The sequence below is a fragment of the Camelus bactrianus genome, chromosome 8, assembly GCF_048773025.1.
Source record: "Camelus bactrianus isolate YW-2024 breed Bactrian camel chromosome 8, ASM4877302v1, whole genome shotgun sequence".
Taxonomy (NCBI): domain Eukaryota; kingdom Metazoa; phylum Chordata; class Mammalia; order Artiodactyla; family Camelidae; genus Camelus; species Camelus bactrianus.
This window is the reverse complement of record NC_133546.1, coordinates 95,016,295-95,039,780: the sequence shown is the minus strand read 5'-3', so window position 1 is coordinate 95,039,780 and position 23,486 is coordinate 95,016,295. Positions and strand designations below refer to the sequence as shown.

The 23,486-nt window shown below is 46.8% G+C and overlaps 1 protein-coding gene across 8 annotated transcripts in view; it reads right to left on the bottom strand.

The window, feature by feature from the left end:
- Window positions 1–23,486, bottom strand: part of LOC141578440 (uncharacterized) — a 147,687-nt gene that overhangs the window by 118,212 nt on the left and 5,989 nt on the right. Inside the window, exons 5-13 of one of the 8 annotated variants that reach the window (XM_074368893.1) lie at window positions 20,842–20,970; window positions 20,365–20,498; window positions 19,910–19,961; window positions 19,445–19,623; window positions 17,976–18,140; window positions 17,556–17,668; window positions 15,607–16,152; window positions 8,140–8,299; window positions 4,371–5,090 (exon numbers count right to left, since the gene is read on the bottom strand). In XM_074368893.1, the coding sequence (XP_074224994.1) occupies window positions 17,657–17,668; window positions 17,976–18,140; window positions 19,445–19,623; window positions 19,910–19,961; window positions 20,365–20,498; window positions 20,842–20,970 (671 nt within the window). In that variant the 3' untranslated portion in view covers window positions 4,371–5,090; window positions 8,140–8,299; window positions 15,607–16,152; window positions 17,556–17,656. The other 7 variants (XM_074368890.1, XM_074368892.1, XM_074368891.1 and 4 more) reach the window with 7 other exon arrangements.

Here is a 23,486-nt window from a genome sequence, read left to right as displayed (position 1 = left end):
GGCAGTCGGTAATGGTGACAAGGCCCACGACTTTGTGGTAGGTCTGGAAGCCGCTCCACCCATTCTCGGGCGCATAGTGGTGACTTTAGTGGATATAGAGTGCCCACTGCGAGCCGCACGGGCTGATCTGCCTCACCAAGGAGATTCGCTTATAGATGCACAACAAATTCTGCTCTGAGATGATCCCCACGGGTTGGACCACCACGGGGAGAGTCTGGTGGTCCTCAGCACACTGCACGTAGTCAGGGATGTTCAAGTTGCAGGCCCTGACGAGAGGGAAGAGGAGACCGAGGTACATACTGTGCTGCGGGCTGCGGGCCTCACTGGGTTGCGGTGACCTGGTGTGTACCAGTCAGAAGGCAGGGGAAGCCCAAGCAAAGCCGTGGGTACATTTTGTACTCAGCGTCTGCACATGGCTACCGCAGCTCGGATCACATTACGCAGCTTTTGTTCTAGGCCTCCGCCCTCTGCAGAAAAGGGTCATTTCTTGTTTTCTGTTTCCAAGCACCTAGCCAGGCCCTGATGCAAAGTCAATGCTCAAAACTGCTGAATAAAGGAATGAATAAAGGAACTGCTTCCACACCCCTCAGCAGGATATAATGCAAAGAAACACAGTAGGATCTAAAGACCTGGATTTCATCTCCAATTTATTTGAACTACTAAGCTGCAGAATACTTGATAAGAAAACTTGCTTTGGGAAGGAGGGTACAGTTCATTGGTAGAGCACATGCTTAGCATGTATGAGGTCCTGGGTTGAATCCTCAGTACCTCATTTTAAAAAAAATGAAACAAATAAATAAACCTATTTACCCCCCTCAAAAAATATTTTTTGAATTCCAAATTCAAGAAAAAAAAAAAAACACCTTGGAATTGACACAACATTGTAAACATGAGTATACTTCAAATAAAAAAAAATCCTTGCCTTACAAGAATATATCTGGATTATGGACGTTTACAAATGTAAAATGCCTAGGGTCCCACCTGCATAAGAAGAAGGAAGTGTACAAATTTACTATCCCTCATTTATGTGCTATATTTCCTTTGGGGGGTTTATAACCTCTCAGAGCTAATTTTCTCAGATTAAAAAAAAGAAGGAAACATTACCGGATTCTCCATACTGCTGAAGAATCAGATAAACCTATGATAGCATCTGACCCACAGAGTTTTCTCAATAAATGCTTGTTGAATGAATGAATAAACAAGCAAAGTGAATGCTGCTCCCTGCCACAGAGCATCATGATGGTACTGCCTGGAAATCCCAAGCCCACGTTTCACCCGACTCTACACTAACCATGGGTGACCTGGGCAGGCCTGTGTGCTCCTCTTAACCCCAGTTTAATCATGAATAGAAATGAGGGCAATAATACAAACCTCAAAGTGTTAGTGAGTCATTACTGAATTGTATCCCAACTTTGCAAGATGGAACCTTTAAAGAAATTTGGGCAAAAAGTCCGTAGGCCCTCTCCATATTATCTCTTACAACTACATGGGAATCTACATTATATCTCAAAATAAAAAGTCTAATTTATTAAAGAGGCTATTGAGGTTAAACGAACTCACTGTCTCAAATAAGGAACACACAGTACAAATAGGTCAATGCCCAGCCCATGAGATACACTCAGTAAACATTCCCACTGAGCCCACAGGTCCCTCCAACTTCAGAGCACGAAGATGTGTCCTCATGGCCAGAGGCCCCTGCACCTGAAACTAACAAAGCTAATGGCCCCCAATTTCAAGAGCCCCTGCCACCACCGTAGGCCTAATTTTGTACTTGTAATTTTTTTCTTTTTATTAAATAGAAAAACGTAATTGCATAGCCTTCAGGTCACCAAAACCTGACTACAGAGATCACGATGGCAGCCCTTCTTCTTGAAACAATAAAATGAAAAGCCATTTCCACAAGATTTCTGTGTAAATCTACTAGGGAACTTCATCCTGGACTGAGAGGAAGAGGACTGGGGAGGAGGGGGCAATCTGCAGCACACAGATCCATGGGCCACCTGTCCCACGATGGACTTTAGACCCAACACTCTCCCTCAAGGAACTTCAAAATAGACACAGAGTGCTGTGGACAAGATTATTTTTTTTTTTAATGAAATCCCAGATTCTCTCGAGGTTTTGTTTCTACCGAGAAACAAATTTCTTATGTGTATAATGTTTCACAAAAGACTTAAATTATTATCACCCCAACTTGACGCATTAAGAAACTGAGGGAGAGAGGTTTATCACATTGTGCAAGATTAGAGAGAGGCAAAAAAAAAAAAAAAATTAGAGAGAGGCCACGTCGGGCACTGTATTTAAACCCAAGCCCCTGTTCCAGTGCTCACAATAGAAAGTGGGATATACTGCCCCTTTCCTGCCCTCTCCCTGCAATAAATGTCTGAAGAGTCTTTTCTGTGCCACCTGGAATCACAATCACTTCAATTGTCCACAAAGAGCTATGTCACTCCTTGGAGGATATGTCAAAATCTGTATGTTGAATGGGAGGAGAGATTTGTATATTCGGTTTCTCAAAGGAAACTTGGCTTAAAAGAAACTGAAAAGCACTTTTCTAGTCTAAGACTTCATTGTGCAGAGAAGGAAACGGAGGCTCAGAAGAGATGAGGAAATGGCCTTATTAACAAATATTGCCTCAGCGCAGCAACAAGCCAGCCTTGGGCACTACTGGGGGAGGATCTGGAAGGCCAAGGAGAATGAGTCTTAGAAAACGGAAAGAGAAGAAGCATACAAGGCCCCGTCTCTACACCACCATACCATGAAGTTCCACCAAATTACCCAGTATGGGTGCAGCGAACATTAAGGTGGGATAAACAGGTTATAGAAACCTGGAAGTCTCAACCATAGTGGAAATTCCAACGTTTACTATGTTTTTTTTCCCAGTTCAAGCATCAGCTCTGTGGGCACTCTTTACCAGGCACTACATGAGGCCTGGAGTTCTCCCAAATACACAACTCTTATATCACGTGTGCAAACCACACACAGGCCCACCAGAAGGAAAATGCCCACAGATAAGCTGGAATTACTGAAACTGAAAGCAGCCAAAAAGCATATATTAGTAGCAAATACGGTGCTGCAAGAAATAGACTCATGGACATAGAAAGCAAACTGTGGTTAGCAGGCAGGAAATGGGGGATTAACAGATACACATTAATAAAAATAAAATAAATGACAAGGACCTACTATATAGCACAGGGAACTATATTCAATTTCTTGTAATGAGTTGTACTAAAAACAATCTAAAACATATGTAGATACATATGCATATGTTTATAACTGAATCTCTGCTGTACATCTGAAACTAACATTCTAAATTGACTACACTTCAATAAAAAATAATTTTAAAAAATAAGTAAAAATAAAAGCAACGCCATTTAGAAAAAATAAAAGAATACTCTGATCCCATTAGCTGTAGGTGCTGGAGAATTCTGGTTAAAAACACCAAGTCCACTGGATCACTCCAGCACTGGCTGTCACTCTTTCTGACCATCAGAGAGTCACTTGGCTTCAGTGAGTTTACTTTTCTCTTCTGTGAAAGGCTTCAGTTGCAACTAACGCTGTATAGAATCTCATCATTCACAAACCCAAAAATTAAAGAGGACTTCCCATGGGCCAGGCTCTGGAAATATGAAAATATAGGGTCCGAGATATATTCATGGGTAGAAGAAATTTATGCCATAAAGACATTAATTCTTCTTGCTTTGATAGACAGATTCAATACAATTCTGTTTAGATTTCCTACCAGATTTTTTATGGGTAACAAGATAATTTATGGTCAGGAACAACCAAGAAACTTCTTTAGAACCAGCACTGGGAAGGGGTGGATAGGTAATTCATTTCCACTGGTCTTTCTGAAGTGATGAAAACGTTCTGGAATATTAATGGTTGCACCACTGTGAATATGCTAAAGCTGCTGAATTGTAGCATTTAAGTGGGTGGACTTCATGGTGTGTGAACAATATCACAATAAAGATGTTAAATGAAAAAATATTTCTTGACAATTATATTTCCCTCTATACTACTAGTCTGCCCCACAATTTAAGAAGAACAAAAAAACCAAAACAAACCAAATTTTGCCAGGAGCTCTTTAGGACTGCAAAGTCCCTGAGTCTCCAACGCCTCTGGTGGTGCTGTTCCTGTTAACAGACCCTAGCTGGGTTGGGCTAGTTAGGGACTGTAACTATCTTTTTAAGATCGAGGGTCACACGTTTCACCCTGGGAGAGGGAAAGATGGAGGATGTCACAGCCTCATGCCTTCAGCTCATTTTTAACAGAACCAAGCCTTGTTTTCATCACTGTAATTCCTCTCACTATAAAAACTGACATCATCAAGCACCGACATCATAACACGTGAAAGTGTTCAAGGTACTTACCTGGGGCAGAAACACTGAGGGAGGAGACGGAAGCTCGCTCAGCACTGACGCTCCCTTTTCCCGACTCCACCAGGAGAAGCTGGGGTTCACAGCCGGAGGCTCTCAGTCCGGTGAGCAGCGCCCACACCACTGAGCTGGTCCCCAGGGAGCGGGAAAGGGAGAGGAGGGCAGCCCCGGGGTCGCGGGGCAGGGAAAGCGGGGTGGGAAGACGCGGGCTGTAGCCCCGCTCAGAGGCCAGCCCCAGCCCCAGGCGCCCGCCCCCGTCCGGGTCCGCAGAACCCGCCCTCCCGGGACACAGCCCACTTAGGGGCGGGGACGGGCCGGCGCCCGATGAGAGGCAGCTCGGGAGGAGAGGACTCGCTGGCGGGAGAGGGGAAGGGGACGCCAGCCGCGGACTGAGGGGAGCCCGGCTGGGGCGAGAGGCGGCAGGTGCACACTTGGCCCTGGACAGCTGTGGCCGGGGCGCCAGGGCAGGAGCCAAAGTCCTACCGGGCGAAAGAGCTGAGAAGCCTTTGGGGCTGATGACTGGTTCGGAGTTGCAGCTTCCAACCCTCGGTCCAGCTGGCACAGAATGCGCATGCGCAGGAGGGCCAGCGATCCTCTCTGGGTTCTGCAAGAGAAGGTGGGGAAGCAAGGGACGGAGAAGATGGGAGGAGGATGGGAGAAGGGGAAAAGTGGAGGGAGAGACATGGACAGGAGGAGCAGAGAGAAGGCAGGGATCTGGAGGGTGGAGGAGAGTAGCAGTGATGGAGAGAAATAGTTTTAACTCTGGGGGCATCCTGAAGGAGGCAGCAGTCCTGCCTCTGCACACTTCTCTAACCCTTCAAGGCCCGCAGCTCATATTTTACCTCCCTGGTCCAGCCCTCCACCCAAGGCCTCTGCAGGACCCCTACGGGGATCACACCCGTTGCCCAAAGTGGAGCTGGGTTTCCTTTTGCTCTGGGAACCAAGCACCCGCAGGTGTTGTCGCTCAGAACTACCTTGGAAAGAGTACATATTCCCCTTTTACACGCTGGGACACAGGCAGGCAAGATCTCTGCCTTACCTCCACTCTCCCAGTTTTTGTGCTGGCGGGGAGCGGGAGGTACGAGGTCAGATACCAGAAGGATCATACTGCCTGAGTGTTGATGCATAGTCCCCATCCTTCCTGGGTAAACCACACCCCACCTTCGGGGAACCATCAAGGGCTCACAGTATGTCCCTGGGTGTGGGATAGCTGCCCTCAATTCCAGTGCCCAGCTTGCTAGGAAGATAGGAGTGTTACTGAGTCCAAATTCATTCTCGTTAGTGCAGGACAGGCCAGTAAGTTGGGAGACCAGGTGTTGGGGCATGGAATAGCAACTTTCTGTAGACCTAGATGGCAAACTAATGTCCTGGAAAACCATCTCCCCAAGTCAGAATTCAGGCTTCTTTCCTACGAGCTTGGTTTTTGCAATCTTCTTGATGTAGGGATTCTTTGTTGTTAGAATCCTTTGTTCTTGCAGCTATCTGCCTGGGTCAGATCCCTGTAAACCTCCAACAAAACAAACGTTATTTTCTATTATGTAACTTGTTATCTTTATATGAATGGAAAAGTGTTAAAAATCCTTAAAAGACAGAGCATTCAAAATAGGCTCTCCTGTATATTTTAGGCACTAGGCAACATTGTTTTACAAGCAAGATGAAGCCTAGGAGACAGAGCACAGGGTTAAGTCAAAGGAACAGATCTAATATGGAGTCAGATTTGTTCTTTTCTATTACCAGGGCAGAAGACACTTGAGGATTTAAATCCCTTTAAGTTAAAAATAAGTAATACTTTAAAGGAATTTACATACATAGGTCGGAATGTGCATAGCATATCTGGAAAACACACAAAGGATTGTAAACAGTGGCATCTCCAGGGAGGGCTGAAAGAAGAGAGGATGAGGGAAAACTTCTTTCACTTGTGTATTTTTGTGCTCTGTTTGAAATTTTTTAACCACATGCATGTATTTCTTTTTCAGTTAAAAAAATGTGTAATGGAGCAAAGGAGTAGCAAGCTCAGCAAATACAGCAGCCATGGAATCACTGAGCCATCACTTTTGATTTCAGCCAGGAAGCATTCATTGACTCTCTCCTATGTGCCCAGTGCTGTTTTAAGACTTCTTTTATTATTTTTCATAAAATAATTTAGTGCTATTCCTCACCCCTGCCCATGGCTGGTGGAAAACCAACTGAGTTTTTATTGAGTTGTTTTCCAAGAAGTAGAGATCAGTTATAAACAGAACACATCTTCAGGGCAAAACAGGCGGAGTGGTTTTCCAGCAGGCCAGATAGCTATGAAAGGTTTTCAACAGAGGCACACAGAGCCTGAGAGAGAAAGCCTCCAGGACCCTAAAAAAGCTGCCCAAACTGCCTTCTCCATGGCACTACTGAAATAGGAAAGAAAAAATCTGACTCCATATTAGATCTGTTCCTATGACTTTAACCCTGTGCCCTGTTTCCTAGGCTTAGTCTTGTTGGTTCTGCACCTTTTGTAAAACAATGTTGCCTAGAGCCTGAAATATACAGGAGACCCTATTCTCAAGGCTCTGACTTTGAAGGATATTAACACTTTTCTATTCACATAAAGATAACAAGTTACAGAATAAAAAACAACATTTGTTTGTTGGAGGTTTACACGGATGTGACCCAGGTGAAGAGCTGCAAGAACAAAGGATTCTAACAACAAAGAATTCATACACCAAGTTTGCAACAACCAAGCATTCCCACTTCCCATTTTTAATATAAGAAGAGCCTGAAATCTGACTTGGGGTGATGGTTCCCCAGGACATTATTCTACCATTTCTCAGCTGGCTTTCCAAATTAAAGTCGCTATTTCTTGCCCCCAAAACCTGGTCTCCTGATTTATTGGCCTGTAATGCACGAGCAGAACAAGCCTGGACTCGGAAACACAGACATTGAAAGTACCCATTTGGTATATTAAATGACCTGCTTCTACTCATCTTCCTGACGTTTTATTCTCTTGAACACTCCTGCTATGTTTATGAAAAACCTGTCATGTGGACACATTTCCACCTCTAGCCACTACCCTTCCAGGTAAGAACTGATGCCAAGAAGGCAATGGAAGTTGCTAGAAGGTATTACCTGGACAAAATAGAGCAGAAGTGGGTTCTGGCTGATGTTCAGGAGCAGGCTGGAACACCTGACAAGATGTTATAAGTACGGATAGACAGCTGGGCACCAAAGGGGAAGCTTCTAAACTTCCATGAGGGACTTATTGGATAGGAAGGAAAAGTCCCAGACTATAGCTCGGATCCCACCACGAGCTTCCTGGGCGAGTCTGGGCAAGTAATTTAAAATTTCTAGGCCCGTGCTGTCCAACATGGAGCCACCAGCAACATGCAGGATTATGAAGTTATTATGTAGCCAGACAGAATTATAAAAAGACATTTTATTGCAAAGGCCCAGCAGGTATAATATTTAAAAACGTTATTGGTTATCTTGATCTAAAGAGTTATTTTTGTATGTGTAGGTTTCTGTGGTTTGTAAGGCCTGTGACTAATGATTCCGTTACAGTGAAGTATTTTGAAATTATAAGTTACTGGACACAGTACCCTCATATAACAGTTGAAAAAAACTGATCCACATAAGCAAGGTGATCTGACTTATTAGTTATGAGCAGGGGCTCTGGGGCCAGCCTTCCTGAGTATAAATTCTCACTCTGCCTCCAGGGGGTTCTGTGTGAATCTTGGACAAATTATTGTTGTTTTTGTTGTCGTTGTTATTATTTGTGCCTCTTTTTCCTTACCTTTTAAGTAGCGAGGAATATGTAGACTCTATCTCCTACTGTGTTGGCAGGATTAAATGAGTAAACGTCTGTGCTGCCCACTTCCCTGGGTTTCAGCATTCTCCAGGCAATCAGTGCCAAACTCAGAGGCATTCTCCACTGTCTTCGTCAGTCTGGGATGCTGTAACAAATTACCGTGGGTCGGGTGGCTTAAACAACCAGCATATTCCTTATGGTTTGGAGGCTGAGACTTTCAAGGTCAATGTATCCTTGAGAGGATTGCCAGCTCGAAGATGGCTGTCTTCCCAATATCTTCATATCCCAGAGAGCAGAGAGAAGCAAGCACTCTGGGGGCGTGTATAAGAACACTAATCCCATTCATGAGGGCTCTACTCTCATGACCTCATTTTATCCTACTAATCACCTCCCAAAGGCCCCACCTCCCAATACCATCACCCTGGTAGATGGGGTTTCGACATATGGATTTTGAGGGGATGCAAACATTCAGTCCACACATCGGCTAAGTCTCCCCAACATGCAGTCATCAAACCTGTAGCTAATTTCAAAGTAATATTTATGTCTCTCTGCCCATTTCCATTCCTACATCCACTATCACTGAAGCCCTGTTACATTTTATTCCTTATTTTTCTGGTAGAGATTTAATTGATTCATCTAACTCCAATGCTCCCCTCGCTCCAGTCTGCTTAACAGCCCTGCCAGGTAGGTCTTCCTTAAAACACCTTCCCACTTCACCTGGTTGTTTTTTAGTTGTAAATGTCAGAATCCTCTCCACACCCCATCCTATACCTTTAATCCGTTACACTACGGCTCACTATGTTATTTTCCTCTTACCAATGTAAGAAATTTCCATAAGCTTAAGAGCTTAAACCAGCACAGATTTATCAGCTTATGGCTGTGGAGGTCAGAGATCCAACACAGTTCTCATTGGGCTAAATTCAAGGTAGCAGCAGGGTTCCTTCCTTCTAGAGGGTCTAGAAGAGAATGTTTCCTTGTTGTTGCTGTTTTTTTTCAGTTTCCAGAGGTCACCCACCTTCCTTAGCTTGTGCCCCACGACTTCCTCCATTTTCATGGTCAGCAGCCTTTCTGAACATTGCTCTATGGCTACACCTCCCTCTGATTTTAAACTCAGCTGGGAAATGTCCTCCATTTCAAGGACCCCTGTGATTACATTCGGCCCACCTGGACAATCCAGGCTACTCACCCTATTGTCTCATCTCAGGATCCCCTTGTCCCATCCCATTCAGGCATTATGAATGTGGCTGTGACACTCACCTTTTGTAACATTTCCTCTCATGAGCATTTTATGGTTCAAGGCACATATGAATGACTTTTTGTTTTTCTTCCTTAGCCTTTCTACATTCAGTATGTCTGGTGAGATTATATGAATCCTTTTTATTTGTCCCCCTGCACTAATCTTTAATAATGTATCATGGGTTTAAAATGCTAACTGATAGACAATTTAGAAGACAGAAATCCTCTAAGATTTTTGTCCTAAAATATCTGTCATGCATTTTGCCATTTACAGTAAAATGTCACAGGTGGCTTCCCTGTGGCCGGGGAGGGACATGATTCTGCCATCACACTCCCCTCATTCTCACCAATGTGCTGATCACCTAACCAAGGACCTATGCTCCCCGCTTCGCTCACTTCCTCCTCCTTTCCATTGACTACCCTGTTCCCATCGCTTCCTTCATTCAGCACATCAGGATTTCATGACCACATTCTTCTCTAAATGGAAAGGGTATCTTGAATCTAATGTCTGACAACTGTTCTTACTGTATATGCACACACTGACCTGCACATAACCCCGTCCAGCTCTTTATTTTCCTAGAATCTCCCAGAGGAATCAGTTCCATGATGGTGGTGATGATGATGATGATACTGACAATGATGACAGGGACCTCTCAAGGATTCTGATAAAGAGGGAATCAATAAAGGGAGGGAATCATTGCAAAATTGCCCCAGAGACAGGCTTAAAAGTAAATAACTGCTATAGTGTTTAATGAAATTGACTAATATTTAACTATTTTTAAAACTTTATATCACTGAATTTAAAATTTTAACGGGAATTCTCATTCACCAGTAACCAAGATTCAACTCTAGGACCAAAGTCTAAGGATTTCAATCTTCTAACAAATTGTCCACTAGCCTTTTAAACACGTGATCCTTTTAAAAAGCTTAGTGCTGGGCTGAAAATAAGCAGGATTCATATAATCTCACCAGACACAGTGAATGTGGAAAGACTAAGGAAGAAAAACAAAAAGCCATTCATAACGTCTTGAACTTCACGTTGCTCACAGGAGAAAATGTTAGCCAAGGTGAGCGTCACATCAACATGACACCTGAGTGGGATGGGGAAGCTGATCTTCCTCATCAGACATTTATCCTGATTTGTTAGATGCCAACAGTTTCCTCATTGGATTTGCTTCTAACAATTATGGAAAAATTTACGTTCTACCAAAAGCAGTCTAAACATTTTCCCCTGCTGTCAGGTCTCTGGACTGAATGTCCCCACAAGAAGGACATGAATATGTTTCATAGGGAATTCTTCCTGAGAAGCAACAGGATTTTCGAGGGAAGAACTGCAGGCCCCCCATGGAGGGCTGGAGGAGGGCTAGAGGGGGCACTGGAAAAACAGCAGGAGTGAGTTCAGATACTACCGCTCAGGTTGCCAAAGACAGCATTGCTATCTCTGAGGATATGACATTCTCCCAAAAGTTCCATGAGTGAAGGTACCTGTGAACACTAAGCAGGTTGTTAAGAAAGAGCAGCACATAATTTGCGTCACAGCTCAATTACAGTATGTTTTGTTATTTGGAAAATAATTAGCCCATTTTCCTTTGAAACTGCAGCAGTAGCAATAGAAATAAAAAAGGCTGAGCCATCTTGGAGAAAACAATAAACAATTCTAAATCTGCAGGATTCCTTGACGATATGCAAGCAGTGAGCTAGATGTGTGCTGCAGATACCTCTTACTGCAGGTCTCACTCCTGCAAAGCATAGAACTAGTTTTCTCAGCAGACAGATGGAACCAAGTCAAGATTCCAAATCTTGAGAGATTTACTCTATGGCAGGAAAGATCACAAAGTACATCCAGCCAAATATGAATAAATGTAATCAAATATTATCAAATGTGATTGGAGCACAGATGAAACAGAAATTCCTTTCACCTGGGATCTAGAGAGACTTCTTCAGAAAATGTGGCTTTGGAGATGGCCAAAGACATGGGTGGAAATTTGGCAGAACAGGATGTAAGGAATTTTAAAACTGATTCTAAAATTCATATAAAAATTCAAAGGATCCCAAATATCCAAAACAATTTTGAACAAGAAAAACAAAGTTGGAAGACTTGCACTATCTGATTTTCAGCCTTTTTTTTTTTTTTTTTAACTACAGTAATCAGAAAGTATGGTGTTGGTGTAAAACAGGAAAATAGAATAATGGAGCAGAATAGAATGTTCAGAACTAAACCAACACTTATATAGACAATTGATTCTCAAAAAGGATGCAGTGGAGGAAGGATCTTTTCAACAAGTAGTGCTGGAAGAATTAGATAGTGAAATGCAAAAAAAAAAAAAATGAACTTTGATCCACATCTCACAAAATATACAAAAATTAAGTCACAATGGATCATAGATCTTAATAGGAAATCTAAAACTATAAAACAGCTAGGAGAAAAAGCATAGGCTAAACTTTATGACCTTGGGTTTGGCAAAAATTTCTTTGCTATGACACCAAAAGTATAATGTATTTTAAAAAGAAACTGATAGAGTGAACTTTATCAAAATGAAGACTCTTCAAAGCTGTTCTAAACACTGCTAAGCAAATGAAAAGACAAGCCATAGACAGAAGCTATTTGCAGATCATATATCTGATAAAGGTCTCTCTTTGTATCTGATCCAGAATAAAGAGGTCTCAAAACTCAATAATAATGCAAACACCTGAATGAATGAATGAGGCCAGAAAACACACTTCAGTAAAGATATCCAGATGGATAATAAGCATATGAAAAGATGCTGATTAAAGATGCCATTAGTCATCAGAGAAATGCTTTTAAAAACCAAAGTGAGATACTAGTACACATACATACAAGAATGAATACGATTAGAAAGACCGACCTTACAAAGTGCTGGTAAGGAAATAGAGCAACCAGAGCTGATACACACCACAAGGAATTTACAATAGTACAATCATTTTGGAAAAGTCTTTAACAGTTTCTTTAAAAAAGGTAAATACCTATCTACCATATAACCCAGATATTCCTCATCTGGTGCTTTAGAAAAGAAAAGCATATGTCCATATAAAGACTTGTAACCAAATATTCACTGCAATTTTATTTATAATAGCTCAAGTTGTAAATAACCCATGCATCCATCAAAAAGTAAATGGAGAAACAAATGATGGTCTATCCAAACACTGCTCACAACAAACTCTTCAGTAAAAACTCAGCACTAAACAATACTCTGCTATAAGAAAAATAAGCTATTAATACAGCAACACAGATGACTCTCAAAATAATTACACTGAATGAAAGAAGTCAGACAACATAGAGTAGATACTGCATTAATCCATTCATACAAGGATCTTGAAAATGCAGACCAATATGTTGTGATGGAAAGCAGATCAATGGTTTCCAGGGGAAGAGATGGGGAGGGAGGGAGGGACAACAAATGGCAGGAGAGAAGCTTTGTGGGTGATGGGTATGTTCACTCTCTTGAATGTGGTCATGGTTTCTTGGGGATATACTTATGTCAAAACGTATTAGCTGTACACTTTATACGTGTGAAAATTACTTTGCCAAGTATACCTCAAAGCTGTTTTAAGAAAAAAGGCACTTCAGTCCTGATCCACCTCAGCGCCTGATTGGAGCGACATGATCAGCCCCTCACCCTGTTTGCCTAACAGGAAGGTAGAAAACCTCTCACGGAAAATAACATATGGATTTTTCATTTGCAATGTCTGCCATGTAATAAAGAATTTCAAGACATGCAACATGTCAAGACTATATAACGGATAATATGAGAATAAGAAACATTAGACAAAGGATGCAAACCCCCAGGTGATGTAGGCATCAGAGTTACCAATAAAGGCTATAAAATACTTTTAATATATTCAAGAAAATAAGGAAATTATGGGAGAATAGACAACAGGGTAAAGACTTTCACCAGAGAAATATACTGGAATGTATTTTTAAGAGAAATCAAACAGATACTCTAGAACTGAAGCTTTCAGCTCAGGAAACAGGTAAACAGAGCTAATTAGGATCCCTTTTAAGTAAAACTTTCAGTAATGCCGGGTAAAATACAACAACAAATGTAACACAGAGCTAACTATGGAAAGAGAAGTTCCCAGGTGACAATACATAGAGGACACTTAAAGCCCAGAGTGGTAATCTTGTGAGCTGATGCCACCACACCCTGGAGGGAAGGGGTTTTAATCTGCACATAAATAGAGATACAATGTCCATTTAGGATAAAGGGTCCATACCAGATGTAGAAGACTCTTCCTTTATATCTATATAGTCAGAGACAGAGATGTAAAGTGGCAGCAGAGGTCACAGTGACACAGGGCCCTGGGCCAAGGAGTGTGAACACCTCTGCAAGCTGGGAAAGGTAGGAAGACGAATCCCTCCCTAGAGCCTCGGTGTGGAACGTAGCCTTGGCCACACGTTGGTTTTAGCCCACTGACAATGATTTTGCACTTCTGCACAATAGAACAGTGAGATGATGAATGTGTATTGCTTTAAGCCACTGAGTCTGTGGTCCTTTGTTACAACAGCAAAAGGAAAGAAACTCAGGAACCAACATGAACATGAACCCCAAGCTGCCTGCTGTGCTGGCAAGAAGTTCTTTGTCTCTGAACCTGGGGGAGTCTCCTGTCTTCTGGCAGCATCCACAAACTACCTCATGCTTACTTGACAGCTTGCAGAGGGTTAAATCTTAACCCTGCACAGTTCTTGATATTTAGTTAATAAAAATGATGGTGTCATCATGGGTATTTTTCCATCTTTTTAATACCCTTCAGTCTTCTAATAAAGCTACCTCTAATTGAGAGACAGTGTAAATAGTTTTCAAACTTCATAATAAATAACTGTGGTTTTATTTGGTTACTTAAATTATGAGTAATAATATTCACATTAGTAAAAGTTATTAAAATCAACATTGTTTAATGAAAATATCATTTCTTTTTGCATGAACATGTATTAACTACAATAAATGCTCCTTGCTTTGTTCTACGATTTACTGTTAGAGCCTTAAAGAATAATATTTTCCTCAAAAGATATTATGGCAAAGGGATTTCTTTTGGTGGAACAGTTCCTGCATCAAATCTGGTGCATGGCTCAGGCCACTGGGAGCCTAGAGATGATAGATATTAGGAGGCATTTTAAACACAAAATGATTTTTAAAGGAATTAAACAACTGGATGTGTGAAAACAAAGAATCTGAGAATATTCTAGTGAAATAAATGTATTTTTCAGCTTAAGCAAGACACTGGGTGAATAAATCTAAAATGAAAAAACCACCCAGAGATCAGCAGTGAGTCATGCATGCCGTGTGACTGATCAAAACCAAGTTGTTTCCAAACCAGTGTGCAGGCTTGATGCCTTCATGAATCAAGTCTGTGTGGCACCAGGCCATCTCGAATACATGTTGATGAGGTATTTATAAGCCCTTCACCATCCCAGCACAAAGCCCACACATGAGCCACAAGACCATCACCTACACATCTGCAAAAGACACAGCATGGTGAATAGCACTTTTCTTGTTCAGTAGCCGGTGGCAGGGCACTGTGAGCAGACAGAGATACAGGGACACAGAGACACAGAGGCACTTCCCCTCACTCAGCTGATAACCTTCCGTGCATTCCTGGGGACAGGATTGTCATAAAATGCACCATGGATTGATCCTCCTCCTAGGAAAGGAACGGTAGGTCTGTCCTCAGGTTGGAGCAAGGGTGGCCGGAGGATCTCAGAAGAGCTGTTTCAGCACAACCAATAGAAATGTCTGCCACCGTGACCACGAGAGACAGGTCTCCTGCCATCCCGGTAGGCACCTGGGCTCCTGACAAAAGCTGGGCTCAGTAAAGGCTTGAGTAGAAGGCACAGACCTGAGGGATGCCCCAGCAAGAGACAGGAGGTAGGGCCTGGTTTATACTGCTCTGGGTGTATCCCAGCCTCATCAGAATACGAAATCAGAAATTTGCAAAACAGCAGAGCTGGGATGGATCATCTACTCCAGACTCCTCACCTTACAGTTTAAAGGGTGGCAGCCCTGGGAGGCAAAGCAACGTGCTAAAGGCAGAGCGTGGAACTGGCAGCGCCAGATGAAACGCACCATGGCAACCCCGTTCAAGGCCGCTGACACTGAGGACGGGGCCAAGGTTTCCAACGAGGAGAATGAGACAGTGTAAATACTTTGTTCCCCCCAAAACCCCAAATGGCACAAAAACTAAGGCACAAAAACTCACCTTAACTAGCTCTCTTCTGAGGGGGCTCTCTTCTGTCTCCGTCTTTCTGTCTGTCTCCATTTCTCTCTCTCAGACACAAACACATACAATTTTGTGAAAGGGGACTTCCTGCCATACAAAGACAGACTTCACATCTTCAGAGAAACACTTGACAAAGCACATTTCCAATTCAAGTCTTTGTGTGAGGTCTGGGCAACTGGCTTATTTTCTAGAACAATAGGTGGTTCCAAAATCAGGAGATCATCTTCCCCAAAGGAAGAGTTCTGGTCCGTGTTGATGAAGCTGGGGGTGTCACATTTCATGAGCCCGTTCGGCTCCTCCTCTGGCCACCTGCTGCATCTGATGGCTTCCTGGAGCCGAACATCACTGTCAAGGGCTATGGTTGGGATACCAGCTTTGGCCTTGTCCAAGCGGTCCACTTCATTGACGTAGCAGTGAAAGAGGGACCTAGATTCGTCATTGTGCTGCCAGAGAACCCCTTGGGCACCAGCGGTCTTCCAAAGTCCGACACAAAGCTGTTCAGTCTGAATCTCTTCTCGGGAGACTCTGCATTGCAATAAAGAAAACCAAAATAAAAGATCGCTCACACTCTAGCTCGGTGACCTGAAGACTTAGTTTTTGATACCTGCTGAGAGCAAATCCCTGCACAGAGCATGCTGACAAGCACTGGAAGTGAGAGACATCACTTTCGAACACATACAATTACACCCAAGGCAAAAGTCTCGTGAGGGCCCTTGGACCATCCTGAAAAGACATCGCTCCCTGAGAATCCTCAATACTGGTGCATCGCACACCAGTGTTTCTCAGTGGGACACTCAGATCATCTTCATCAGAATTAGTTGAAGTGCTTCTTAAAGTGCAGAATTCTGGGGTGCACACCCTCAGTGTCTCCAGAAGTAGGGACCGGCAGTCTGTATTTTCATAGCCACCAAGATCACTAAACATGCTCAAGTTTAGCACCGCGGTCTACATCGGGTCACCTGAGCATCGACAATGCTGTCTCATGGGGTGGGGGGGTGCCATGTGTGTCAGTGTGCTGTCCTACCCACGTGTATCCCCTGATTCTCAGAACTGACAGTGCAGTCCCATTGGGCAAGAAATACCACCATTTCACAATGCATACTCAGGGCGCCTGACTGACAGATACAATCAGTGCTAGGAAAGGGGACAAAACTCAGGTTCCTCATCGCTTGTTTCACTTACTGTGGGACAAATGATCAATTCAAGGGTAATAAATCAGTGTATGAGTGAATAACATGACTCTCGTTAGTCCCACGAGTGCCTGGAAGAGCGAGCCTGGGCACACTGAGAATCATAACAGCCCATCTACTTAATTGTCATCCTCCCCAGATTTATGTAAAGGTTACTTCCACCCAGGCAGTGACCCCTGAAGGGCAAGAATCATGTCTGAACACACTCTCAAATCCAGAACAGAACCTGACAACAATTAGGCTCTGGGGTCTGTGTTTAGCGAGTGTGGAATCTCAGTGATGCCAGCTCTTAGACCTTGCCTTCCCATCCCACCCCTCACGATATGGCCCTTATGACCAGCTCTCCCGGGTCTGGGGCCATGGAACCCATTTACAGGACTGGAAGAATCTGATCATGTAAACCATCCCCCAGATTATCACCAAGAGTCACCTGCATTTCAGGGATCAGTAATCCCAGAAGCTTTGCAGTTCAGGCAGCTGAGGGATTTTTATATCAGCTCTGTCTTCTACTGTGACTGCCTGGGTGACATCAGACAAGGAATTCTCAAAAGCCTGAGCTTTTCCTTTCAGGAATAATCTAAATAAAAAATCTCGTTGACCACTCAACAAGTGTGATGTGAAGATCAATGATTTACACAGGAGTACAACATTCACTAGGTCATGGATTTAGAATCAGAGAAAAATCATTTGAGAAAGATTGACAGAATGTAGCTTTAATGCAAATTTAAGTATTCTTACCTTTCAGTAAATCATCTTCTTCCCCAACTTATCACTTCACCCAAGTTTAAAAGATGTTTGAGAACAGGGATGAGTGTGCCAGCAATCTGGGACCCAATAACCTAAAATGTCACCTAGGAAAAAGAGGGGAGTAACACATTTTTAAAAAGCATGGTGAGGATGGCGGGGCCATCCCCCAACTCCAGACTAAGAAGCTCTAAGTAATAGATTTCCTGCCTGCCTGGGGCATCAGCTGATGTGAAAACCCACCCAGAAACCTCACTGTCCAGCAGCTCCTCCGTAACACAGGCTACACTTTCTCAGAATTAAGAATTGGGGCCAGTAACCACTTCGCTGAAGAATAAAGTCAAAGAAGAAGAAGAGAGTTCTGCCCCTCCCCAGGGGAGAGCCCAGACCTTGGGCTGCATGCACTGAGCCCACCTCCCAGGAGAAGGATAAACTGGAGAAGGGCGTCCTGCGAAACTGGGGCAGCAAATGTTCAGATGGGAACAAATTGACCGGCTGGCCAGGGACAGCCCCCTCCGTCGCTGCCTTGGCGGCTGCCTCCGCCCCCTCAGCACATCCTGCCCATTTCCGGTGGTTAAGCTGTCAGGGAAACAGTGCTTTGCGACCTGGGGCAACAGAGGCTGCCCCCAGGCGAAGCTGCGGGGGAAATGGGATCTAAACCACCAGCTCCCAAGCGGCAAGCTCCATACCCCCGCCAACAACCCGCCGCCCCCGCAGCCTACAGCACCCCCGGGGCAATATGTCCTGGAGAAGGGTGACCCGGGAATGAGGGGCAGCAGAGGCCACCCCCACGTCAGGCCTCCAGAGAGATGGGAGCTTATCCTCCAGCCCGCCAGGGGCAGACCCCCCTCCTCTCCAACCCCTGATGTCACCGCGCCCACCTCCCAGGAGCAACCTGACCGGGTGTGGGGTTTCAGGCTAATCTTGGGCGGGAGAGGCCGTCCCCAGGCCAGGTCAGGGGAGAGGAGAAGAAGTGGCCCCATTAGGCGGGGCAGCCGGCCGTCGCAGCTGCCTCTGCCCCTCGACAGCATCGCGCCCGCCTCCCAGGAGCAAGCTGACCTGAAGACGGGCATCTGGCTTCTTGGGCAGCAGAGTACGCCCCCAGGTTTGGCCGTGGGGAAGAGGAGAGCAAATTGACAGGCTCCGCGCTGCAGGTCCTCTACCCCTGCTGTCGCCTCCCCCACACTTTAAAGGCACTTCCCAGGGCGCCCCTCCCCCAGCAGGCTAAATGGGACAGGTGTGTCTGGTGATCTGAGGCAGGAGAGGCCACTCCCACACCAGGCCATCGGGGAGACGGGAGCCAATCCACCAGCTCCCCAGGCAGCCCCCTACCCCCACAGCAGCCACCGCTCCTGCCCCCTGACCTCACGGTGGCCGCCTCTAGGGAGCAGGCTGACCTGGAAATGGACTTCCGGCGAACTAGGGACAACAGGGACCGCCCCCAGGGCAAACCATGGGGAGAAATGGGAGCAAATGGACCTGCTCCATGGGAAAACCTGCCGCTGCTGCCACCACCCCCAACGTAACACGCCCGCCTCCTGGGGCCAGGCTGACTAGGATACACGTGTCTCTTAACCCAGGGCAAGAGACACCGCCCCCAGGACAAGCCGCGGGGAAGATGGGAGCAAATGTGCCCGCTCCCCCGCTGCAGGCCCCCGACCCCCGCCACCCGTGCACCCTGACTACCCTGCCTCCCGCCCCCAACAGGCAAAGTGGGAAAGGGTTATCCCGGGACCTGGCGCAGCAGAGGCCGCCTGCAGGCCACGCGGCACAGACATGGGAGCTAATCCTCAAGCTCCCCCGGGGCAGCCTCCCTATCCCCGCAGCCACGACCTTCCCAGCCCCCTGACTGCACCGCACCCATCTCCCAGGAGCAAGCTCACCTGGAGTCGGACCTCAGGCAAATCTCTGGCGGCAGACGTCGCCCCCAAGCCAGGCCGCGGGGGAGAGAAGAAATGGAGCAGCTCCCTGGAACGGACCCAAACCCCCAGCCGCCGCCGCCTCCCAGGACCAAGCTCACCTGGAGACCGGCGTCCCGCCTCTACGGCAGCAGAAGCCGCCCCTGGCTCCGCCGCGGGGGAGAGCGGAGCGAATTGACCGGCTTCCGTGCGGCAGCCCCCCTATCCCCATGGGCCCTGCACCTTAACCACACCGCCTCCACTCCCCACTAAGCAAGCTGAGTGGGACAGGTGTGTGAGGCGACCTGGGGCAGCAGAGGCCGCTCCCAGGCCCGGCAGCCGGGAGAAGGCAGCTATTCCATCAGTTCGCCAGGGGCAGCCCTGCTCCGCCCCCTTGCCGCTGCCACCGCCCCCGACCTAACCGCCCCACCACCCAGGAGCAAGCTTAACTGGAGTCCAACATCTGGCGAATCTCCGGCGGCCAACGCCCCCCCAGGCCAGGCTGCAGGGAAGAGAAGACATCGACCGGCTTGCCCGGGCAGCCTCCCACCCACCGCCGTCGCCGCCCCCTCCGACCCCTCCGCCAACCCAGACCATTGCACCAATCTCCCGGGGTCAGGCTGACTGCGAGGATGTGCACTTGCCTTCTGACCCTGGCCACGTGCCTGAGCACCTTCCTGCACCCCTACACTCCCTGTACCTCTGCACCCCTGCCACTCTCTGCACTTCCGCACTGCCTGCACCCCCGCATCCCCTGAACTGCCTGCACCCTCCACAGCCCCTGCACCCCTGCCACCACTTACACCTTTGCACTGCGTACACTCCTGCACCCCTGCTTGTCCCACACACCACCTCTTGGGCCTGTGGCAGAGTCTCTGCTGTTAGACCAATGCACAGGAACTCACATCTTTGTCAGTATATGATGCATCAGTGGACGTCTGGGGTTGGCTGCAGGAAGGTACATGTTCCCGGTCACTAGCCTGGGCCACTAGGGTGATCTCTGTGAGGTCACCCAGGACGGGCTCAGAGATGCTGTTCTCTGGGAAGAGAGGAGTTGAAACCGGTCTTGAGGGCAGAGCTGTGCTCACCAGGTCGTCCACGCTTCATGTTTTACACAGGGTTTCGGAGAATTGAAATTGATCCGGCCAAGTAAGACCGGCCTGCTGTGCGCCCACCTCAGTCCTGGGCTCTGAGGCAGACCGACAGGCTTCCACCATCAGGACACAGTTTGGGCACCTGAATGGTCCCTTGGAGGCATCCTATCACTTCTCGGGAAGAAGTCCGGCTGCTTCCACCCTATGGCCCTCCCTCCCACTGTGCTGGCCTCAGGAAGGTTCCTTATTTGGGGAAGAATGCAGCCCACACCCTACCCGACCCCTCACCTTTCTCTAACCCAGGCTGGTGCTTTCTCTGCCCTTCAGAGTCTGGAAAGCCATTTCTCTTCAGGTATGTCCCTTCTGAGATGGACTTGCTTCCACTCAATTCTAGGCGAGGATGCAACATGGAATGCACTGGGTAAGAGAACCAAAATAAATAGTTTCTTCTGTGAGGTTTTCTGTTTATCTACTGGGGCTGGGCTGTGTGTAGTTTGCTACAGCTATTCGTGCGAGAGGCTAAAGCCACCCGTGTGTCCTTGTTTTCATCTCCCCGCTGTCTTTGGGTTTTCCCTAGACACTCCTGAGACATTTACTTCTTTTAATTTTATTCCTGTTATTACACAGGGGCTCTACTGACATGGAGGTAAGGTGTTGGGGGAGCGGGACAGAGCAGGGCTTCTGTAGTCCTGTGATTAGTTCTCATTGAGCCTGTGCCCTGAGCTGTGACCTCCACAAGTGTGTCTCTTTCCCCCACCCCAATTTGGGTGGCACAGAAGGTATTTCCCTTCCCCCAGGTAGGTTAGGCTCTGGTAAAATAAATTCTCATAAAAAAAAAAAACAAAACACAACCCCCCACAATGGAAGAGAATGTTCTGGGTGTATTTCAATAGAGCTATTTTTTCCTTTCCTGGCAGGAACCATGAGAAGTTTTCCTATGATCTTCACTCTGAGAACAGGATACGGTCCTGGATGTAAAATGCATGAAAAAGAGCAGGGGGCCCCTGTGACTGGCCCCCTGGAGTTGTCACACTCGGACTTCCCCACGCTGAGCCTCCAGCTGGCCTCAGGGACCTGTTAAATCTGCCTGCCCCCGGGGTTCTTACAAAAGCGGGTTCTGCCCTGGGAGCTGTGACTCTCCAAGCCTGCCCGGCTGCCTCTCTGTGTTGGGAGCAGCTTTCCCCCTCAGTTTTCTTGTGGATCTAAGAAGAGCAGTGGGTTTGCAGCTCCCTCAGCTCTGGTGTTGTTTTCAGGACAGAAGGAGCAACTTCTGAGCTCCACACGAGCTGGACCAGAGGCTGGAAGCCTCCTCTCCTCTGCCTCCATGCAGACAATCAGTGGCTGTGGTTCTGGCCGAGTTTCTGAAGATGTGGATTTAAACACACACATCCCAGCCCCCACAGGAGCACACAGTCCCATAAATCCCTACAACTTCCACTGGTAACTACGGAACTGATGAGGACACGGGTTTCGGGGCTGCAGAGGCCTGACTGCATGACTTTCTCCGTGGCCTATTAATGTGGTTATTATGGGCCTTGTCTGAAGTGGCTTGCTTACCGCACCTGGTACATGGGAAATACAAAATAAGTACTAGAACCTCCACTTTTTCTCCCTCTTGGGCCTTCCAACCTAAAAATAATACGTGAACTCAGATGGCCTAGTCACCACAATGAGGTCGGACCAGCCCGGCTCTCCTGAGTGATGGGCACTGACTTGTGCATTAACTCGGAACAGTAGGGGAACCGCCTTCCTCTAACTGGGCCTCTCCCCACACCAGGCACGCCCTCAGCTGAGAAGGGGCCAACTCCCCCATTGAGGTGTGTGCTGGTGGCTTCAGTGTGACCTGGCCCTGCCGGGACATGAACCTGCAGTGAGGTGGAGAGTCAGGAGGAGGTGGGGTCCCTGCTGGGGGAGCAGGGGGCCCGGTAGCACCCTGCGCAGCCTGGTGCCTGGGGCTCCCCAACATCTCCTACGGCCCCCGGGTCGGCTCTGGTCTGGGACACTCCATGCACCCTCCCAGTATCTTTTCTTTAAGTCCCTTTTTTGCTTTTATCAGCCAGAGGTGGCTTCTGTTGCTTGTTCAGTGAAACAGTGCATCAGGAAACCAGACTATTTCTAAGATCAGTGAAATACGAACTTTGGTCAGCTCGTCGGGCAGACCGTGCAGCACAAATTCCCGCACAGGGCTGTGCAAATGCCTTACGTGAAGGGTCCTCATCATCTGTCTTCAGAGATACAGAAGCTCGTGGTTCAGGTAAAACCTCAGGGAGGGATTGAGGAATCCACAGCTGGTTGGTTTCAAAGACTAACCGGTCGGAACAGACCCCTGAGCTGTGGTCAGAAGCCTGGCTCAATGTCACGCAGACTCAGCACCCTAAGGGTCCGGTGGGGCCGGTGCTGTTTCCTTTACAGGCTCTCGTTGTGGAGTCACTGTAGCCCCTTACACTCAGCAGGGAATCCAGCCCTCTTAGCCCCCACCCTGAGTGTTCCATGACACAAATCTCGGGAGTGTTTAATTTTCATCTTTGTTTAGGAGGATGAAGGTGGGGCAAGAGGAGAGATAAATTCACACTTAGTGACACCAAGTCACAGCCAGTACCTCCTCCTCGGAGAGCTATGTGCTCCCACAATGGTGGCTGGGGGGCTGGGCAGAGCCCCTCCTCTGGTCACAGAGGGACTCACTGCTCTGACTGCAACTGATGGGTTGGACAACCAATCCAGAGGGGACAGAGAATCTTTCCCGGGAATTTGGAACTGACACACAGAAATTAATTTCACTCATCTGGGGATTGGGAGGAGGGTGGGAATCAAATGAAACCAGAGCAGGAGAGAAAGTTACAAGTGAATGAGAGAGAGACAGAGAGACTGAACTTGTGAGAGTAAATAGTGTGAAGGAAGGATAACAATCAGGGCACAGAGGAATTCCAGCTCCT